We start from the raw sequence: 21445 nt of genomic DNA, 5'->3' as shown, positions 1-21445 counted from the left end.
GTGCAGCACTCCCTCAGTACTGACCGTCAGTCAGTGCCGCGCTCCCTCAGTACCGACCCTCTGACAGTGCAGCACTCCCTCAGTACTGACCCTCTGACAGTGCAACACTCCCTCAGTACTGACCCTCTGACAGTGCAGCACTCCCTCAGTACTGACCCTCTGACAGTGCAGCACTCCCTCAGTACTGACCGTCTGTCAGTACAACACTCCCTCAGTACTGACCCTCTGACAGTGCAGCACTCCCTCAGTACTGACCGTCTGTCAGTGCAGCACTCCCTCAGTACTGACCCTCTGATAGTGCAGCACTCCCTCAGTACTGACCCTCTGACAGTGCAACACTCCCTCAGTACTGACCCTCTGACAGTGCAGCACTCCCTCAGTACTGACCCTCTGACAGTGCAGCACTCCCTCAGTACTGACCCTCTGACAGTGCAGCACTCCCTCAGTACTGACCCTCTGACAGTGCAGCACTCCCTCAGTACTGACCGTCTGTCAGTGCAGCACTCCCTCAGTACTGAACGTCTGTCAGTGCGGCACTCCCTCAGTACCGACCCTCTGACAGTGCAGCGCTGCCTCAGTACTGACCCTCTGACAGTGCAACACTCCCTCAGTACTGACCCTCTGACAGTGCAGCACTCCCTCAGTACTGACGCTCTGACAGTGCAGCGCTCCCTCAGTACTGACCCTCTGACAGTGCAGCACTCCCTCAGTACTGACCCTCTGACAGTGCAGTTCTCCATCAGTGCTGACCCTCTGATAGTGCGGCGCTCCCTCAGTACTGACTCTCAACAAGTAAACACTCCCTGAGGGCTGACCCTCTGACAATGTCGAACTCCCTCAGTACTGACCGTCTGACAGTGCAGCGCTCCCTCAGGACTGAGCCTCTGACAGTGCAGCACTCCCTCAGTACTGACCCTCTGACTGTGCAGCACTCCCTCAGTACTGACCCTCTGACAGTGCAGCACTCCCTCAGTACTGACCCTCTGACAGTGCAACACTCCCTCTACTGACCCTCTGACAGTGCAGCACTCCCTCAGTACTGACCCTCTGACAGTGCGGCGCTCCCTCAGTACTGACCCTCTGACAGTGCAGCACTCCCTCAGTACTGACCCTCTGACAGTGCAGCACTCCCTCAGTACTGACCGTCTGTCAGTGCAGCACTCCCTCAGTACTGACCCTCTGACAGTGCAGCACTCCCTCAGTACTGACCCTCTGACAGTGCAGCACTCCCTCAGTACTGACCGTCTGTCAGTGCAGCACTCCCTCAGTACTGACCCTCTGACAGTGCAGCACTCCCTCAGTACTGACCCTCTGACAGTGCAGCACTCCCTCAGTACTGACCGTCTGTCAGTGCAGCACTCCCTCAGTACTGACCCTCTGACAGTGCAGCACTCCCTCAGTACTGACCCTCTGACAGTGCAGCACTCCCTCAGTACTGACCGTCTGACAGTGCAGCACTCCCTCAGTACTGACCCTCTAACAGTGCGGCACTCCCTCAGTACTGACCCTCTGACAGTGCAGCACTCCCTCAGCACTGACCCTCTGACAGTGCAGCACTCCCTCAGTACTGACCCTCTGACAGTGCAGCATTCCCTCAGTACTGACCCTCTGACAGTACAGCACTCCCTCAGTACTGACCCTCTGACAGTGCGGCACTCCCTCAGTACTGACCCTCTGACAGTACAGCACTCCTTCAGTACTGACCGTCTGTCAGTGCAGCACTCCCTCAGTACTGACCCTCTGACAGTGCAGTACTCCCTCAGTACTGACCCTCTGACAGTGCAACACTCCCTCAGTACTGACCCTCTGACAGTGCAGCACTCCCTCAGTACTGACCGTCAGTCAGTGCCGCGCTCCCTCAGTACCGACCCTCTGACAGTGCAGCACTCCCTCAGTACTGACCCTCTGACAGTGCAACACTCCCTCAGTACTGACCCTCTGACAGTGCAGCACTCCCTCAGTACTGACCCTCTGACAGTGCAGCACTCCCTCAGTACTGACCATCTGTCAGTACAACACTCCCTCAGTACTGACCCTCTGACAGTGCAGCACTCCCTCAGTACTGACCGTCTGTCAGTGCAGCACTCCCTCAGTACTGACCCTCTGACAGTGCAGCACTCCCTCAGTACTGACCCTCTGACAGTGCAGCACTCCCTCAGTACTGACCGTCTGTCAGTGCAGCACTCCCTCAGTACTGAACGTCTGTCAGTGCGGCACTCCCTCAGTACCGACCCTCTGACAGTGCGGCACTCCCTCAGTACTGACCCTCTGACAGTGCGGCACTCCCTCAGTACTGACCCTCTGACAGTGCGGCACTCCCTCAGTACTGACCCTCTGACAGTGCGGCACTCCCTCAGTACTGACCCTCTGACAGTGCAGCACTCCCTCAGTACTGACGCTCTGACAGTGCGGCACTCCCTCAGTACTGACCCTCTGACAGTGCAACACTCCCTCAGTACTGACCCTCTGACAGTGCGGCACTCCCTCAGTACTGACCCTCTGACAGTGCAGCACTCCCTCAGTACTGACCCTCTGACAGTGCGGCACTCCCTCAGTACTGACCCTCTGACAGTGCAACACTCCCTCAGTACTGACCCTCTGACAGTGCAGCACTCCCTCAGTACTGACGCTCTGACAGTGCAGCACTACCTCAGTACTGACCCTCTGACAGTGCAGCACTCCCTCAGTACTGACCCTCTTACAGTGCAGTCCTCCCTCAGTACTGACCCTCTGACAGTGCAGCACTACCTCAGTACTGACCCTCTGATAGTGCAGCATTCCCTCAGTACTGACCCTCTGACAGTGCGGCACTCCCTCAGTACTGACCCTCTGACAGTGTGGCACTCCCTCAGTACTGACCCTCTGACAGTGCGGCACTCCCTCAGTACTGACCCTCTGACAGTACAGCACTCCCTCAGTACTGACTCTCAAAAAGTAAACACTCCCTCAGGACTGACCCTCTGACGGTGCGGCACACCCTCAGTACTGACCCTCTGACAGTGGAGCACTCCCTCAGTACTGACTCACTGACAGTGCGACACTCCCTCAGTACTGACCCTCTGACAGTGCGGCGTTCCCTCAGTACTGACCGTTTGACAGTGCACCACTCCTGCAGTACTGACCCTCTCACAGTGCGGCACTCCCTCAGTACTGACCCTGTGACAATGCAGCACTCCCTCAGTACTGACCCTCTGACAGTGCAGCACTTCCTCAGTCCTGACCCTCTGACAGTGCGGCACTCCATCAGTACTGACCCTCTGACAATGCGACACTCCCTCAATACTGACCCTTTGACAGTGCAGCATTCCCTCAGTACTGACAGTATGACAGTGCAGCACTCCCTCGGTTATATGATTTGGAGCACTGTCACCATCAGTGTTTACATATTTCACGGAGAGGACCTGGCCATGTGGTTTTGCTTTGAGATCTTCACCTCAAGGTATCCTTCTTCATCTTCTCCCTCGTCCTTCCATTCCATCGTCCCACTGCTCTGCACCACAACAACTGCTCCATTAGCTGGACAGTCCATTTCCAATGCAGGTTCTTGTTGGCACAGGGAGATTGCACCATTCAGCAGTGGGACGTCCTGTCCGTCACCTGGTAAAGCAGTCAGTCTCTTTTCCTGTTGGAAAGGAAATGCACAATTTCTGTCGAGCCAATCTCAGAAACACAGAGTAAGAAATCACTGCCCCTGGAACGGGACACCCTGCACCCAGTCCCCCTGGAGCGGGACACCCTGCACCCAGTCCCCCTGGAGCTGGACACCCTGCACCCAGTCCCCCTGGAGCGGGACACCCTGCACCCAGTCCCCCTGGAGCGGGACACCCTGCACCCAGTCCCCCTGGAGCGGAACGCTCTGCACCAACTGCCCCTGGAACGGGACACCCTGCACCCAGTCCCCCTGGAGCGGGACACCCTGCACCCAGTCCCCCTGGAGCTGGACACCCTGCACCCAGTCCCCCTGGAGCGGGACACCCTGCACCCAGTACCCCTGGAGCTGGACACCCTGCACCCAGTCCCCCTGGAGCGGGACACCCTGCACCCAGTTCCCCTGGAGCGGAACTCTCTGCACCAACTGCCCCTGGAACGGGACGCCCTGCACCCAGTCCCCCTGGAGAGGGACACCCTGCACCCAGTCCCCCTGGAGCGGAACGCTCTGCACCAACTGCCCCTGGAGCGGGACACCCTGCACCCAGTCCCCCTGGAGTGGGACGCTCTGCACCCAGTCCCCCTGGAGCGGGACGCCCTGCACCCAGTCCCACTGGAGCGGGACACCCTGCACCCAGTCCCACTGGAGCGGGACACCCTGCACCCGGTCCCCCTGGAGCGGGACGCTCGGCACCCAGTCCCCCTGGAACGGGACGCCCTGCACCCAGTCCCCCTAGAGTGGGACACCCTGCACCCGGTCCCCCTGGAGCGGGACACCCTACACCGACTGCCCCTGGAGCGGGACGCCCTGCACCCAGTCCCCCTGGAGCGGGACGCCCTGCACCCAGTCCCACTGGAGCGGGACACCATGCACCCGGTCCCCCTGGAGCGGGACGCTCGGCACCCACTGCCCCTGGAACGGGACGCCCTGCACCCAGTCCCGCTAGAGTGGGACACCCTGAACCCGGTCCCCCTGGAGCGGGACACCCTACACCGACTGCCCCTGGAGCGGGACGCCCTGCACCCAGTCCCCCTAGAGTGGGACACCCTGCACCCACTGTCCCTGGAGCGGGACGCCCTGCACCCAGTCCCCCTGGAACGGGACGCCCTGCACCCAGTCCCCCTGGAGCGGGACACCCTGCACCCGGTCCCCCTGGTGCGGGACACCCTACACCTCCTGCCCCTGGAGAGGGACGCCCTGCACCCAGTCCCCCTGGAGCGGGACACCCTACACCTACTGCCCCTGGAGCGGGACACCCTACACCTACTGCCCCTGGAGTGGGATACCCTGCACCCAGTCCCCCTGGAGCGGGACACCCTGCACCCACTGCTCCTGGAGCGGGACGCCCTGCACCCAGTCCCCCTGGAGTGGGACACCCTGCACCCAGTCCCCCTGGAGCGGAACGCCCTGCACCCAGCCCCCCTGGAGTGGGACACCCTGCACCCAGTCCCCCTGGAGCGGGACACCCTGCACCCACTGCCCCTGGAGCGAGACGCCCTGCACCCAGTCCCCCTGGAGCGGGACGCCCTGCACCCAGTCCCCCTGGAGCGGAACACCCTGCACCCAGTCCCCCTGGAGCGGAACGCTATGCACCCAATCCCCCTGGAGCGGGACACACTGCACCCACTGCCCCTGGAGCGGGACGCCCTGCACCCAGTCCCCCTGGAGCGGGTCGCTCTGCACCCAGTCCACCTGGAGCGGGGCGCCCTGCACCCACTGCCCCTGGAGCGGGACGCCCCGCACCCAGTCCCCCTGGAGCGGGACACCCTGCACCCAGCCCCCATGGAGCGGTACGCCCTGCACCCAGCCCCCCTGGAGCGGGACACCCTGCAGCCAGCCCCCCTGGAGCGGTACGCCCTGCACCCAGCCCCCCTGGAGCGGGACACCCTGCACCCAGTCCCCCTGGAGCGAGACGCTCTGCACCCAGTCCCCCAGGAGCGAGACACCCTGCACCCAGTCCCCCTGGAGCGGGGGATGCTCTGCACCCAGTCCCCCTGGAACGAGACGCTCTGCACCCAGTCCCCCAGGAGCGGGACGCCCTGCACCCAGTCCCCCTGGAGCGGGACACCCTGCACCCAGTCCCCTGGAGTGGGACACCCTGCACCCACTGCCCCTGGAGCGGGACGCCCTGCACCCAGTCCCCCTGGAGCGGAACGCTATGCACCCAATCCCCCTGGAGCGGGGCGCTCTGCACCCAGTCCCCCTGGAGTGGGACACCCTGCACCCACTGCCCCTGGAGCGGGACGCCCTGCACCCAGTCCCCCTGGAGCGGGGCGCTCTGCACCCAGTCCCCCTGGAGTGGGACGCCCTGCACCCACTGCCCCTGGAGCGGGACGCCCCGCACCCAGTCCCCCTGTAGCGGGACGCCTCGCACCCAGCCCCCCTGGAGCGGGACGCCCTGCACCCAGCCCCCCTGGAGCGGGACGCCCTGCACCCAGCCCCCCTGGAGCGGGACGCCCTGCACCCAGTCCCCCTGGAGCGAGACGCCCTGCACCCACTTCCCCTGGAGCGGGACGCCCTGCACCCAGTCCCCCTGGGGCGGGACGCCCTGCACCCAGTCCCCCTGGAGCGGGACACCCTGCACCCAGTCCCCCTGGAGCGGGACAACCTGCACCCACTGCCCCCGGAGCGGGACACCCTGCACCCAGTCCCCCTGAAGCGGGACGCCCTGCACCCAGCCCCCCTGGAGCGGGACGCCCTGCACCCAGTCCCCCTGAAGCGGGACGCCCTGCACCCAGTGCCCCTGGAGCGGGACGCCTGCACCCACTGCCCCTGGAGCGGGACACCCTGCACCCACTGCTCCTGGAGAGGGACACCCTGCACCCATTCCCCCTGGAGCGGGACGCCCTGCACCCAGTCCCCCTGGAGCAGGACACCCAGCACCCACTGCCCCTGGAGCGGGACGCCCTGCACCCAGTCGACCTGGAGCGGGACACCGTGCACCCTGTCCGTCTGGAGCGGGACGCCCTGCACCAAGTCCCCCTGGAGTGGGACACCCTGCACCCACTGCGCCTGGAGCGAGACGCCCTGCACCCAGTCCCCCTGGAGCGAGACGCCCTGCACCCAGTCCCCCTGGAGCGAGACACCCGGCACCCACTGCCCCTGGAGCGGGTCACCTGCACCCAGTCCCCCGGGAGCGAGACACCCTGCACCCACTGCGCCTGGAGCGAGACGGTCTGCACCCAGTCCCCCTGAAGCGGGACGCTCTGCACCCAGTCCCCCAGGAGCGAGACACCCTGCACCCAGTCCCCCTGGAGCGGGACACCCTGCACCCACTGCGCCTGGAGCGAGACGGTCTGCACCCAGTCGCCCTGGAGCGGGACACCCTGCACCCAGTCCCCCTGGAGTGGGACACCCTGCACCCACTGCGCCTGGAGCGGGACACCCCGCACCCAGTCCCCCTGGAGCGGGACACCCTGCACCCAGTCCCCCTGGAGCGGGACACCCTGCACCCAGTCCCCCTGGAGCGGGACACCCTGCACCCAGTCCCCCTAGAGCGGAACGCCCTGCACCCAGTCCCCCTGGAGCGGGACACCCTGCACCCAGTCCCCCTGGAGCGGGACACCTTGCACCCACTGCCCCTGGAGCGGGACACCCTGCACCCAGTCCCCCTGGAGCAGGACGCCCTGCACCCAGACCCCCTGGAGCAGGACACCCTGCACCCACTGCCCCTGGAGCAGGACGCCCTGCACCCAGTCCCCCTGGAGCGGGACGCCCTGCACCCACTGCCCCTGGAGCGGGACACCTGACACCCAGTCCCCCTGGAGCGGGACGCTCTGCACCCAGTCCCCCTGGAGCTGGACACCCTGCACCCAGTCCCCCTGGAGCGGGACACCCTGCACCCAGTCCCCCTGGAGCGGGACGCCCTGCACCCACTGCCCCTGGAGCGGGACGCCCTGCACCCACTGCCCCTGGAGCGGGACACCTGACACCCAATCCCCCTGGAGCGGGACGCCCTGCACCCACTGCCCCTGGAGCGGGACGCTCTGCACCCAGTCCCCCTGGAGCGGGACACCCTGCACACACTGCCCCTGGAGCGGGACACCTGACACCCACTGCCCCTGGAGCGGGACACCTGACACCCAATCCCCCTGGAGCGGGACGCCCTGCACCCACTGCCCCTGGAGCGGGACGCTCTGCACCCAGTCCCCCTGGAGAGGGACGCCCTGCACCCACTGCCCCTGGAGCGGGACGCTCTGCACCCAGCCCCCCTGGTGCGGGACGCTCTGCACCCAGTCCCCCTGGAGCGGGACACCCTGCACCCAGTCCCCCTGGAGCGGGACGCTCTGCACCCAGTCCCCCTGGAGAGGGACGCCCTGCACCTACTGCCCCTGGAGCGGGACGCCCTGCATCCGGTCCCCCTGGTGCGGGACGCCCTGCACCCAGTCCCCCAGGAGCGGGACGCTCTGCACCATATCCCCCTGGAGCGGGACGCCCTGCACCCAATCCCCCAGGAGCGGGACGCCCTGCACCCAGTCCCCCTGGAGCGGGACACCCTGCACCCGGTCTCCCTGGAGCGGGACGCCCTGCACCCTGTCCCCCTGGAGCGGGACGCCCTGCACCCTGTCCCCCTGGAGCGGGACACCCTGCACCCGGTCTCCCTGGAGCGGGACGCCCTGCACCCGGTCCCCCTGGAGCGGGACGCTCTGCACCCAGTCCCCCTGTAGCGAGACGCCCTGCACCGAGTTTCCCTGGAGCGGGACAACCTGCACCCAGTCCCCTTGGAGCGGGTCACCCTGCACCCGGTCTCCCTGGAGCGGGTCACCCTGCACCCGGTCCCCCTGGAGCGGGACGCCCTGCACCCGGTCCCCCTGGAGCAGGACGCCCTACACCCACTGCCACTGGAGCGGGACACCCTGCACCCAGCCCCCCTGGAGTGGGACACCCTGCACCCAGTCCCCCTGGAGCGGGACACCCTGCACCCACTGCCCCTGGAGCGAGACGCCCTGCACCCAGTCCCCCTGGAGCGGGACGCCCTGCACCCAGTCCCCCTGGAGCGGAACACCCTGCACCCAGTCCCCCTGGAGCGGAACGCTATGCACCCAATCCCCCTGGAGCGGGACACACTGCACCCACTGCCCCTGGAGCGGGACGCCCTGCACCCAGTCCCCCTGGAGCGGGTCGCTCTGCACCCAGTCCACCTGGAGCGGGGCGCCCTGCACCCACTGCCCCTGGAGCGGGACGCCCCGCACCCAGTCCCCCTGGAGCGGGACACCCTGCACCCAGCCCCCATGGAGCGGTACGCCCTGCACCCAGCCCCCCTGGAGCGGGACACCCTGCAGCCAGCCCCCCTGGAGCGGTACGCCCTGCACCCAGCCCCCCTGGAGCGGGACACCCTGCACCCAGTCCCCCTGGAGCGAGACGCTCTGCACCCAGTCCCCCAGGAGCGAGACACCCTGCACCCAGTCCCCCTGGAGCGGGGGATGCTCTGCACCCAGTCCCCCTGGAACGAGACGCTCTGCACCCAGTCCCCCAGGAGCGGGACGCCCTGCACCCAGTCCCCCTGGAGCGGGACACCCTGCACCCAGTCCCCTGGAGTGGGACACCCTGCACCCACTGCCCCTGGAGCGGGACGCCCTGCACCCAGTCCCCCTGGAGCGGAACGCTATGCACCCAATCCCCCTGGAGCGGGGCGCTCTGCACCCAGTCCCCCTGGAGTGGGACACCCTGCACCCACTGCCCCTGGAGCGGGACGCCCTGCACCCAGTCCCCCTGGAGCGGGGCGCTCTGCACCCAGTCCCCCTGGAGTGGGACGCCCTGCACCCACTGCCCCTGGAGCGGGACGCCCCGCACCCAGTCCCCCTGTAGCGGGACGCCTCGCACCCAGCCCCCCTGGAGCGGGACGCCCTGCACCCAGCCCCCCTGGAGCGGGACGCCCTGCACCCAGCCCCCCTGGAGCGGGACGCCCTGCACCCAGTCCCCCTGGAGCGAGACGCCCTGCACCCACTTCCCCTGGAGCGGGACGCCCTGCACCCAGTCCCCCTGGGGCGGGACGCCCTGCACCCAGTCCCCCTGGAGCGGGACACCCTGCACCCAGTCCCCCTGGAGCGGGACAACCTGCACCCACTGCCCCCGGAGCGGGACACCCTGCACCCAGTCCCCCTGAAGCGGGACGCCCTGCACCCAGCCCCCCTGGAGCGGGACGCCCTGCACCCAGTCCCCCTGAAGCGGGACGCCCTGCACCCAGTGCCCCTGGAGCGGGACGCCTGCACCCACTGCCCCTGGAGCGGGACACCCTGCACCCACTGCTCCTGGAGAGGGACACCCTGCACCCATTCCCCCTGGAGCGGGACGCCCTGCACCCAGTCCCCCTGGAGCAGGACACCCAGCACCCACTGCCCCTGGAGCGGGACGCCCTGCACCCAGTCGACCTGGAGCGGGACACCGTGCACCCTGTCCGTCTGGAGCGGGACGCCCTGCACCAAGTCCCCCTGGAGTGGGACACCCTGCACCCACTGCGCCTGGAGCGAGACGCCCTGCACCCAGTCCCCCTGGAGCGAGACGCCCTGCACCCAGTCCCCCTGGAGCGAGACACCCGGCACCCACTGCCCCTGGAGCGGGTCACCTGCACCCAGTCCCCCGGGAGCGAGACACCCTGCACCCACTGCGCCTGGAGCGAGACGGTCTGCACCCAGTCCCCCTGAAGCGGGACGCTCTGCACCCAGTCCCCCAGGAGCGAGACACCCTGCACCCAGTCCCCCTGGAGCGGGACACCCTGCACCCACTGCGCCTGGAGCGAGACGGTCTGCACCCAGTCGCCCTGGAGCGGGACACCCTGCACCCAGTCCCCCTGGAGTGGGACACCCTGCACCCACTGCGCCTGGAGCGGGACACCCCGCACCCAGTCCCCCTGGAGCGGGACACCCTGCACCCAGTCCCCCTGGAGCGGGACACCCTGCACCCAGTCCCCCTGGAGCGGGACACCCTGCACCCAGTCCCCCTAGAGCGGAACGCCCTGCACCCAGTCCCCCTGGAGCGGGACACCCTGCACCCAGTCCCCCTGGAGCGGGACACCTTGCACCCACTGCCCCTGGAGCGGGACACCCTGCACCCAGTCCCCCTGGAGCAGGACGCCCTGCACCCAGACCCCCTGGAGCAGGACACCCTGCACCCACTGCCCCTGGAGCAGGACGCCCTGCACCCACTGCCCCTGGAGCGGGACGCCCTGCACCCACTGCCCCTGGAGCGGGACACCTGACACCCAGTCCCCCTGGAGCGGGACGCTCTGCACCCAGTCCCCCTGGAGCTGGACACCCTGCACCCAGTCCCCCTGGAGCGGGACACCCTGCACCCAGTCCCCCTGGAGCGGGACGCCCTGCACCCACTGCCCCTGGAGCGGGACGCCCTGCACCCACTGCCCCTGGAGCGGGACACCTGACACCCAATCCCCCTGGAGCGGGACGCCCTGCACCCACTGCCCCTGGAGCGGGACGCTCTGCACCCAGTCCCCCTGGAGCGGGACACCCTGCACACACTGCCCCTGGAGCGGGACACCTGACACCCAATCCCCCTGGAGCGGGACGCCCTGCACCCACTGCCCCTGGAGCGGGACGCTCTGCACCCAGTCCCCCTGGAGAGGGACGCCCTGCACCCACTGCCCCTGGAGCGGGACGCTCTGCACCCAGCCCCCCTGGTGCGGGACGCTCTGCACCCAGTCCCCCTGGAGCGGGACACCCTGCACCCAGTCCCCCTGGAGCGGGACGCTCTGCACCCAGTCCCCCTGGAGAGGGACGCCCTGCACCTACTGCCCCTGGAGCGGGACGCCCTGCATCCGGTCCCCCTGGTGCGGGACGCCCTGCACCCAGTCCCCCTGGAGCGGGACGCTCTGCACCATATCCCCCTGGAGCGGGACGCCCTGCACCCAATCCCCCAGGAGCGGGACGCCCTGCACCCAGTCCCCCTGGAGCGGGACACCCTGCACCCGGTCTCCCTGGAGCGGGACGCCCTGCACCCTGTCCCCCTGGAGCGGGACGCCCTGCACCCTGTCCCCCTGGAGCGGGACACCCTGCACCCGGTCTCCCTGGAGCGGGACGCCCTGCACCCGGTCCCCCTGGAGCGGGACGCTCTGCACCCAGTCCCCCTGTAGCGAGACGCCCTGCACCGAGTTTCCCTGGAGCGGGACAACCTGCACCCAGTCCCCTTGGAGCGGGTCACCCTGCACCCGGTCTCCCTGGAGCGGGTCACCCTGCACCCGGTCCCCCTGGAGCGGGACGCCCTGCACCCGGTCCCCCTGGAGCAGGACGCCCTACACCCACTGCCACTGGAGCGGGACACCCTGCACCCAGTCCCCCTGGAGCGGGACGCTCTGCACCCAGTCCCCCTGTAGCGGGACACCCTGCACCCACTGTCCCTGGAGCGGGACACCTGACACCCAGTCCACCTGGAGCGGGACCACTCTGCACCCACTGCCCCTGGAGCGGGACGCCCTGCACCCAGTCCCCCTAAGCGTGACGCCCTGCACCCAGTCCCCCTGGAGCGGGACGCTCTGCACCCAATCCCCCTGGAGCGGGACGCCCTGCACCCAGTCCGCCTGGAGCGGGACGCTCTGCACCCTATCCCCCTGGAGAGGGACGCCCTACACCTACTACCCCTGGAGCGGGACGCCCTGCATCAAGTCCCCCTGGTGTGGGACGCTCTGCACCCAATCCCACTGGAGCGGGACACCCTGCACCCAGTCCACCTGGAGCGGGACGCCCTGCACCCAGTCCCCCTGGAGCGTGACACCCTGCACCCGGTTTCCCTGGAGCGGGACGCCCTGCACCCGGTCACCCTGGAGCGGGACACCCGGCACCCAGTCTCCCTGGAGCGGGAAACCCTGCACCCAGTCCCCCTGGAGCGGGACGCCCTGCACCCAGTCCCCCTGGAGCGGGACGCCCTGCACCCAGTCCCCCTGGAGCGGGACGCCGTGCACCCAGTCCGTCTGGAGCGGGACATCCTGCACCCACTGCCCCTGGAGCGAGACACCCGGCACCCACTGCCCCTGGAGCGGGACGCCCTGCACCCAGTCACCCTGGAGCGAGACGCCCTGCACCCACTGCCCCTGGAGCGGGACGCTCTGCGCCCAGTCCCCCTGGAGTGGGACACCTTGCACCCAGTCTCCCTGGAGCGGGACGCCCTGCACCCAGTCCCCCTGGAGCGGGACACCTTGCACCCAGTCCCCCTGGAGCAAGACGCCCTGCACCCAGTCCCCCTGGAGCGGGACGCCCTGCCCCCACTGCCCCTGGAGCGGGACGCCCTGCATCCAGTCCCCCTGGAGCGGGACGCCCTGCACCCAGTCCCCCTGGAGCGGGACACCCTGACCCAGACCCCCTGGAGCGGGACACCCTGCACCCAGTCCCCCTGGAGCGGAACGCCCTACACCCACTGCCCCTGGAGCGGGACACCCTGCACCCAGTCCCCCTAGAGCGGAACGCCCTGCACCCAGTGCCCCTGGAGCGGGACGCCCTGCACCCAGTCCCCCTGGAGCGGGATACCCTGCACCCACTGCCCCTGGAGCGGGATACCCTGCACCCAGTCCCCCTGGAGCGGGACACCTTGCACCCACTGCCCCTGGAGCGGGACACCCTGCACCCAGTCCCCCTGGAGCAGGACGCCCTGCACCCAGACCCCCTGGAGCAGGACACCCTGCACCCACTGAGACGCCCTGCACCCAGTCCCCCTGGAGCGGGACGCCATGCACCCAGTCCCCCTGGAGCGGGACGCCCTGCCCCCACTGCCCCTGGAGCGGGACACCCTGCACCCAGTCCCCCTGGAGCGGGACAACCTGCTTCCAGTCCCCCTGGAGCGGGACGCCCTGCACCCAGTCCCCCTGGAGCGGGACACCCTGCACCCAGACCCCCTGGAGCGGGACGCCCTGCACCCAGTCCCCATGGAGCGGGACACCCTGCACCCGGTCCCCCTGGAGCGGGACACGCTGCACCCAGTCCACCTGGAGCGAGACGCCGTGCACCGAGTCCCCCATGGAGTGGGACACCCTGCACCCAGTCCCCCTGGAGCGGGACGCCCTGCACCCAGTCCCCTTGGAGCGGGACACCCTGCACCCAGTCCCCCTGGAGCGGGACACCCTGCACCCACTGCCCCTGGAGCGAGACGCCCTGCACCCAGTCCCCCTGGAGCGGGACACCCTGCACCCGGTCCCCCTGGAGCGGAACACCCTGCACCCAGTCCACCTGGAGCGAGACGCCCTGCACCCAGTCCCCCTGGAGCGGGACGCCCTGCACCCACTGCCCCTGGAGCGGGACACCCTGCACCCAGTCCCCCTGGAGCGGGACACCCTGCACCCAGTCCCCCTGGAGCGGGACGCCCTGCACCCAGTCCCACTGGAGCGGGACGCTCTGCACCCTATCCCGCTGGAGAGGGACACCCTACACCTACTGCCCCAGGAGCGGGACGCCCTGCATCCAGTCCCCCTGGAGCGGGACGCTCTGCACCCAGTCCCCCTGGAGCGAGACGCCCTGCACCCAGTCCCACTGGAGCGGGACGCCCTGCACCCAGTCCCCCTGGAGCGGGACAGCCTGCACCCGGTCTCCCTGGAGCGGGACGCCCTGCACCCGGTCCCCCTGGAGCGGGACACCCTGCACCCAGTCCCCCTGGAGCGGGACACCCTGTACCCAGTCCCCCTGGAGCGGGACGCTCTGCACCCAGTCCCCCTGGAGCGGGACGGTCTGCACCCAGTCCCCCTGGAGCGGGACCCCCTACACCCACTGCCCCTGGAGCGGGACACCCTGCAGCCACTGTCCCTGGAGCGGGACGCCCTGCACCCAGTCCCCCTGGAGCGGGACGCCGTGCACCCAGTCCGTCTGGAGCGTGACTCCCTGCACCCACTGCCCCAGGAGCGGGACGCCCTGCACCCAGTCCCCCTGGAGCGAGACGCTCTGCACCCAGTCCCCCTGGAGCGGGACACCCTGCACCCACTGCCCCAGGAACGGGACACCCTGCACCTACTGCCCTTGGAGCGGGACACCCTGCACCCACTGCCCCAGGAGCGGGACGCTCTGCACACAGTCCCCCTGGAGCGGGACACCCAGCACCCAGTCCCCCTGGAGCGGGACACCCTGCACCCACTGCCCCTGGAGAAGGACACCCTACACCCACTGCCCCTGGAGCGGGACGCCCTGCACCCAGTCCCCCTGGAGCGGGACACCCTGCACCCAGTCCCCCTGGAGTGGGACGCCCTGCACCCAGTCCCCCTGGCGTGGGAAGCCCTGCACCCAGTCCTCCTGGAGTGGGACGCCCTGCACCCACTGCCCCTGGAGCAGGACACCCTGCACCCAGTCCCCCTGGAGTGGGACACCCTGCACCCAGTCCCCCTGGAGCGGGACGCCCTGCACCCAGTCCCCCTGGAGCGGGACACCCTGCACCCACTGCCCCTGGAGCGAGACGCCCTGCACCCAGTCCCCCTGGAGCGGGACACCCTGCACCCGGTCCCCCTGGAGCGGGACACCCTGCACCCAGTCCACCTGGAGCGAGACGCCCTGCACCCAGTCCCCCTGGAGCGGGACGCCCTGCACCCACTGCCCCTGGAGCGGGACACCCTGCACCCAGTCCCCCTGGAGCGGGACACCCTGCACCCAGTCCCCCTGGAGCTGGACGCCTTACACCCAGTCCCCCTGGAGCGGGACACCCTGCACCCGGTCCCCCTGGAGCGGGACGCCCTGCACCCAGTCCCCCTGGAGCGGGACAGCCTGCACCCGGTCTCCCTGGAGCGGGACGCCCTGCACCCAGTCCCCCTGGAGCGGGACACCCTGTACCCAGACCCCCGGAGCGGGACGCTCTGCACACAGTCCCCCTGGAGCGGGACACCCTGCACCCACTGCCCCAGGAGCGGGACGCTCTGCACACAGTCCCCCTGGAGCGGGACACCCAGCACCCAGTCCCCCTGGAGCGGGACACCCTGCACCCACTGCCCCTGGAGAAGGACACCCTACACCCACTGCCCCTGGAGCGGGACGCCCTGCACCCAGTCCCCCTGGAGCGGGACACCCTGCACCCAGTCCCCCTGGAGTGGGACGCCCTGCACCCAGTCCCCCTGGCGTGGGAAGCCCTGCACCCAGTCCTCTTGGAGTGGGACGCCCTGCACCCACTGCCCCTGGAGCAGGACACCCTGCACCCAGTCCCCCTGGAGTGGGACACCCTGCACCCAGTCCTCCTGGAGTGGGACGCCCTGCACCCACTGCCCCTGGAGCAGGACACCCTGCACCCAGTCCCCCTTGAGTGGGACACCCTGCACCCAGTCCTCCTGGAGTGGGACGCCCTGCACCCAGTCCCCCTGGAGCGGGTCGCCCTGCACCAAGTCCCCCTGGCGTGGGACGCCCTGCACCCACTGCCCCTGGAGCGGGACGCCCTGCACCCACTGCCCCTGGAGCGGGACGCCCTGCATCCACTGCCCCTGGAGCGGGACACCCTACACCCACTGCCCCTGGAGCGGGACGCCCTGCACCCAGTCCCCCTGGAGCGGGACACCCTGCACCCAGTCCCCCTGGAGAGGGATGCCCTGCACCCACTGCCCCTGGAGAAGGACACCCTACACCCACTGCCCCTGGAGCGGGACGCCCTGCACCCAGTCCCCCTGGAGCGGGACACCCTGCACCCAGTCCCCCTGGAGCGGGACACCCTGCACACAGTCCCCCTGGAGCGGGACACCCTGCACCCACTGCCCCTGGAGCGGGACACCCTGCACCCAGTCCCCCTGGAGCGGGACACCCTGCACCCACTGCCCCTGGAGCGGGACACCCTGCACCCAGTCCCCCTGGAGCGGGACACCCTGCACCCACTGCCCCTGGAGCGGGACACCCTGCACCCACTGCCCCTGGAGCGGGACACCCTGCACCCAGTCCCCCTGGAGCGGGAATCCCTGCACCCAGTCAATCTGGAGCGGGACACCCTGCACACAGTCCCCCTGGAGCGGGACACCCTGCACACACTGACGCTCGAGTGGGACGCCCAGCACCCAGTCCCCCTGGAGCGGGACACCCAGCACCCAGTCCCCCTGGAGCGGGACACCCTGCACCCAGTCCCCCTGGAGTGGGACACCCTGCACCCAGTCCTCCTGGAGCGGGACACCCTGCACCCACTGCCCCTGGAGCGGGACACCCTGCACACAGTCCCCCTGGAGCGGGACACCCTGCACCCACTGCCCCTGGAGCGGGACACCCTGCACCCAGTCCCCCTGGAGCGGGAATCCCTGCACCCAGTCAATCTGGAGCGGGACACCCTGCACCAAGTCCCCCTGGAGCGGGACACCCTGCACCCAGCCCCCCTGGAGCGCGACACCCCGCACCCAGTCCCCCTGGAGCGAGACGCCCTGCACCCAGTCCCCCTGGAGTGGGACGCCCTGCACCCGGTTCCCCTGGAGCGGGACGCCCAGCACCCAGTCCCCCTGGAGCGGGACGCCCTGCACCCAGTCCCCCTGGAGCGGGACACCCTGCACCCAGCCCCCCTGGAGCGAGACGCCCTGCACCCAGTCCCCCTGGAGCGGGACACCCTGCACCCAGTCCCCCTGGAGCGGGAATCCCTGCACCCAGTCCCCCTGGAGCGGGACACCCTGCACCCACTGCCCCTGGAGCGGGACACCCTGCACCCAGTCCCCCTGGAGCGGGAATCCCTGCACCCAGTCCCCCTGGAGCGGGACACCCTGCACCCAGTCCCCCTGGAGCGGGACACCCTGCACCCAGCCCCCCTGGAGCGCGACACCCCGCACCCAGTCCCCCTGGATCGAGACGCCCTGCACCCAGTCCCCCTGGAGCGGGACACCCTGCACCCGGTCCCCCTGGAGCGGGACGCCCTGCACCCGGTCCCCCTGGAGCAGGACGCCCTACACCCACTGCCCCTGGAGCGAGACGCTCTGCACCCAGTCCCCCTGTAGCGGGACACCCTGCACCCACTGTCCCTGGAGCGGGACACCCTGCACCCAGTCCCCCTGGAGCGGGACCACTCTGCACCCACTGCCCCTGGAGCGGGACGCCCTGCACCCAGTCCCCCTAAGCGTGACGCCCTGCACCCAGTCCCCCTGGAGCGGGACGCTCTGCACCCAATCCCCCTGGAGCGGGACCACTCTGCACCCACTGCCCCTGGAGCGGGACGCCCTGCACCCAGTCCCCCTAAGCGTGACGCCCTGCACCCAGTCCGCCTGGAGCGGGACGCTCTGCACCCTATCCCCCTGGAGAGGGACGCCCTACACCTACTACCCCTGGAGCGGGACGCCCTGCATCAAGTCCCCCTGGTGTGGGACGCTCTGCACCCAATCCCACTGGAGCGGGACACCCTGCACCCAGTCCACCTGGAGCGGGACGCCCTGCAGCCAGTCCCCCTGGGGCGTGACACCCTGCACCCGGTCTCCCTGGAGCGGGACACCCGGCACCCAGTCCCCCTGGAGCGGGAGGCTCTGCACCCAGTCCCCCTGTAGCGGGACGCCCTACACCCACTGCCCCTGGAGCGAGACGCCCTGCACCGAGTCTCCCTGGAGCGGGACACCCTGCACCCACTGTCCCTGGAGCAGGGACACCCTGCACCCAGTCCCCCTGGAGCGGGACGCCCTGCACCCAGTCCCCCTGGAGCGGGACGCCCTGCACCCAGTCCCCCTGGAGCGGGACGCCCTGCACCCAGTCCCCCTGGAAGGGACGCCCTGCACCCTGTCCGTCTGGAGCGGGACATCCTGCACCCACTGCCCCTGGAGCGAGACACCCGGCACCCACTGTCCCTGGAGCGGGACACCCTGCACCCAGTCACCCTGGAGCGAGACGCCCTGCACCCACTGCCCCTGGAGCGGGACGCTCTGCGCCCAGTCCCCCTGGAGTGGGACGCCCTGCACCCACTGCCCCTGGAGCGGGACGCTCTGCACCCAGTCTCCCTGGAGCGGGACGCCCTGCACCCAGTCCCCCTGGAGCGGGACACCTTGCACCCAGTCCCCCTGGAGCAAGACGCCCTGCACCCAGTCCCCCTGGAGCGGGACGCCCTGCCCCCACTGCCCCTGGAGCGGGACGCCCTGCACCCACTGCCCCTGGAGCGGGACGCCCTGCACCCAGTCCCCCTGGAGCGGGACACCCTGACCCAGACCCCCTGGAGCGGGACACCCTGCACCCACTGCCCCTGGAGCGGGACACCCCGCACCCAGTCCCCCTGAAGCGGGACGCCCTGCACCCACTGCGCCTGGAGCGAGACGGTCTGCACCCTGTCCCCCTGGAGCGGAACGCCCTGCACCCAGTCCCCCTGGAGCGGGACACCCTGCACCCAGTCCCCCTGAAGCGGGACACCCTGCACCCAGTCCCCCTAGAGCGGAACGCCCTGCACCCAGTGCCCCTGGAGCGGGACGCCCTGCACCCAGTCCTCCTGGAGCGGGATACCCTGCACCCAGTCCTCCTGGAGCGGGATACCCTGCACCCACTGCCCCTGGAGCGGGATACCCTGCACCCAGTCCCCCTGGAGCGGGACACCTTGCACCCACTGCCCCTGGAGCGGGACACCCTGCACCCAGTCCCCCTGGAGCGGGACACCTTGCACCCACTGCCCCTGGAGCGGGACACCCTGCACCCAGTCCCCCTGGAGCAGGACGCCTTGCACCCAGACCCCCTGGAGCAGGACACCCTGCACCCACTGAGACGCCCTGCACCCAGTCCCCCTGGAGCGGGACGCCATGCACCCAGTCCCCCTGGAGCGGGACGCCATGCACCCAGTCCTCCTGGAGCGGGATACCCTGCACCCACTGCCCCTGGAGCGGGATACCCTGCCCCCACTGCCCCTGGAGCGGGACACCCTGCACCCAGTCCCCCTGGAGCGGGACACCCTGCTTCCAGTCCCCCTGGAGCGGGACGCCCTGCACCCAGTCCCCCTGGAGCGGGACACCCTGCACCCAGACCCCCTGGAGCGGGACGCCCTGCACCCAGTCCCCATGGAGCGGGACACCCTGCACCCGGTCCCCCTGGAGCGGGACACCCTGCACCCAGTCCACCTGGAGCGAGACGCCGTGCACCCAGTCCCCCATGGAGTGGGACACCCTGCACCCAGTCCACCTGGAGCGAGACGCCGTGCACCCAGTCCCCCCTGGAGCGGGACACCCTGCACCCAGTCCCACTGGAGCGGGACGCCCTGCACCCAGTCCCCCTGGAGCGGGACGCCCTGCACCCAGTCCCCTTGGAGCGGGACACCCTGCACCCAGTCCCCCTGGAGCGGGACACCCTGCACCCACTGCCCCTGGAGCGAGACGCCCTGCACCCAGTCCCCCTGGAGCGGGACACCCTGCACCCGGTCCCCCTGGAGCGGGACACCCTGCACCCGGTCCACCTGGAGCGAGACGCCCTGCACCCAGTCCCCCTGGAGCGGGACGCTCTGCACCCAGTCCCCCTGGAGCGGGACGCCCTGCACCCAGTCCCCCTGGAGCGGGACACCCTGCACCCACTGCCCCTGGAGCGGGACACCCTGCACCCAGTCCCCCTGGAGCGGGACACCCTGCACCCAGTCCCCCTGGAGCGGGACACCCTGCACCCAGCCCCCTGGAGCGGGACACCCTGCACCCAGTCCCCCTGGAGCGGGACGCTCTGCACCCAGTCCCCCTGGAGCTGGACGCCTTACACCCAGTCCCCCTGGAGCGGGACCCCCTACACCCACTGCCCCTGGAGCGGGACACCCTGCAGCCACTGTCCCTGGAGCGGGACGCCCTGCACCCAGTCCCCCTGGAGCGGGACGCCGTGCACCCACTGTCCCTGGAACGGGACGCCATGCACTTACTGCCCTTGGAGCGGGACACCCGGCACCCACTGCCCCTGGAGCGGGACGCCCTGCACCCACTGCCCTTGGAGCGGGACGCCCTGCACCCACTGCCCCAGGAGCGGGACGCCCTGCACCCAGTCCCCCTGGAGCGGGACACCCTGCAGCCAGTCCCCCTGGAGCGGGACACCCGGCACCCACTGCCCCAGGAGCGGGACGCCCTGCACCCACTGCCCCAGGAGCGGGACGCTCTGCACACAGTCCCCCTGGAGCGGGACACCCAGCACCCAGTCCCCCTGGAGCGGGACACCCTGCACCCACTGCCCCTGGAGAAGGACACCCTACACCCACTGCCCCTGGAGCGGGACGCCCTGCACCCACTGCCCCTGGAGAAGGACACCCTGCACCCAGTCCCCCTGGAGCAGGACGCCCTGCACCCAGACCCCCTGGAGCAGGACACCCTGCACCCACTGAGACGCCCTGCACCCAGTCCCCCTGGAGCGGGACACCATGCACCCAGTCCCCCTGGAGCGGGACGCCCTGCCCCCACTGCCCCTGGAGCGGGACACCCTGCACCCAGTCCCCCTGGAGCGGGACACCCTGCACCCAGACCCCCTGGAGCGGGACGCCCTGCACCCAGTCCCCATGGAGCGGGACACCCTGCACCCGGTCCACCTGGAGCGAGACGCCGTGCACCCAGTCCCCCATGGAGAGGGACACCCTGCACCCAGTCCCCCTGGAGTGGGACGCCCTGCACCCAGTCCCCCTGGAGCGAGACGCCCTGCACCCAGTCCCCCTGGAGCGGGACGCTCTGCACCCAGTCCCCCTGGAGCGGGACGGCCTGCACCCACTGCCCCTGGAGCGGGACACCCTGCACCCAGCCCCCCTGGAGCTGGACGCCTTACACCCAGTCCCCCTAAGCGTGACGCCCTGCACCCAGTCCCACTGGAGCGGGACGCTCTGCACCCTATCCCGCTGGAGAGGGACACCCTACACCTACTGCCCCAGGAGCGGGACGCCCTGCATCCAGTCCCCCTGGAGCGGGACGCTCTGCACCCAATCCCCCTGGAGCGGGACACCCTGCACCCAGTCCCA

At 69.8% G+C, this 21445-nt stretch overlaps 1 protein-coding gene across 1 annotated transcript in view; it reads right to left on the bottom strand.

Moving 5' to 3' along the window:
• Positions 1-21445, bottom strand: part of LOC140425665 (protein scribble homolog) — a gene marked incomplete at its 5' end in the record, with an annotated part of 1618068 nt that overhangs the window by 1074295 nt on the left and 522328 nt on the right. The window contains 1 exon segment of the mRNA XM_072510160.1: positions 3434-3622. Within this exon segment, the coding sequence (XP_072366261.1) occupies positions 3434-3622 (189 nt within the window).

The sequence above is a fragment of the Scyliorhinus torazame genome, chromosome 6, assembly GCF_047496885.1.
Source record: "Scyliorhinus torazame isolate Kashiwa2021f chromosome 6, sScyTor2.1, whole genome shotgun sequence".
Classification (NCBI taxonomy): Eukaryota; Metazoa; Chordata; class Chondrichthyes; order Carcharhiniformes; family Scyliorhinidae; genus Scyliorhinus; species Scyliorhinus torazame.
This window is presented reverse-complemented; position numbering and strand designations above follow the sequence as displayed.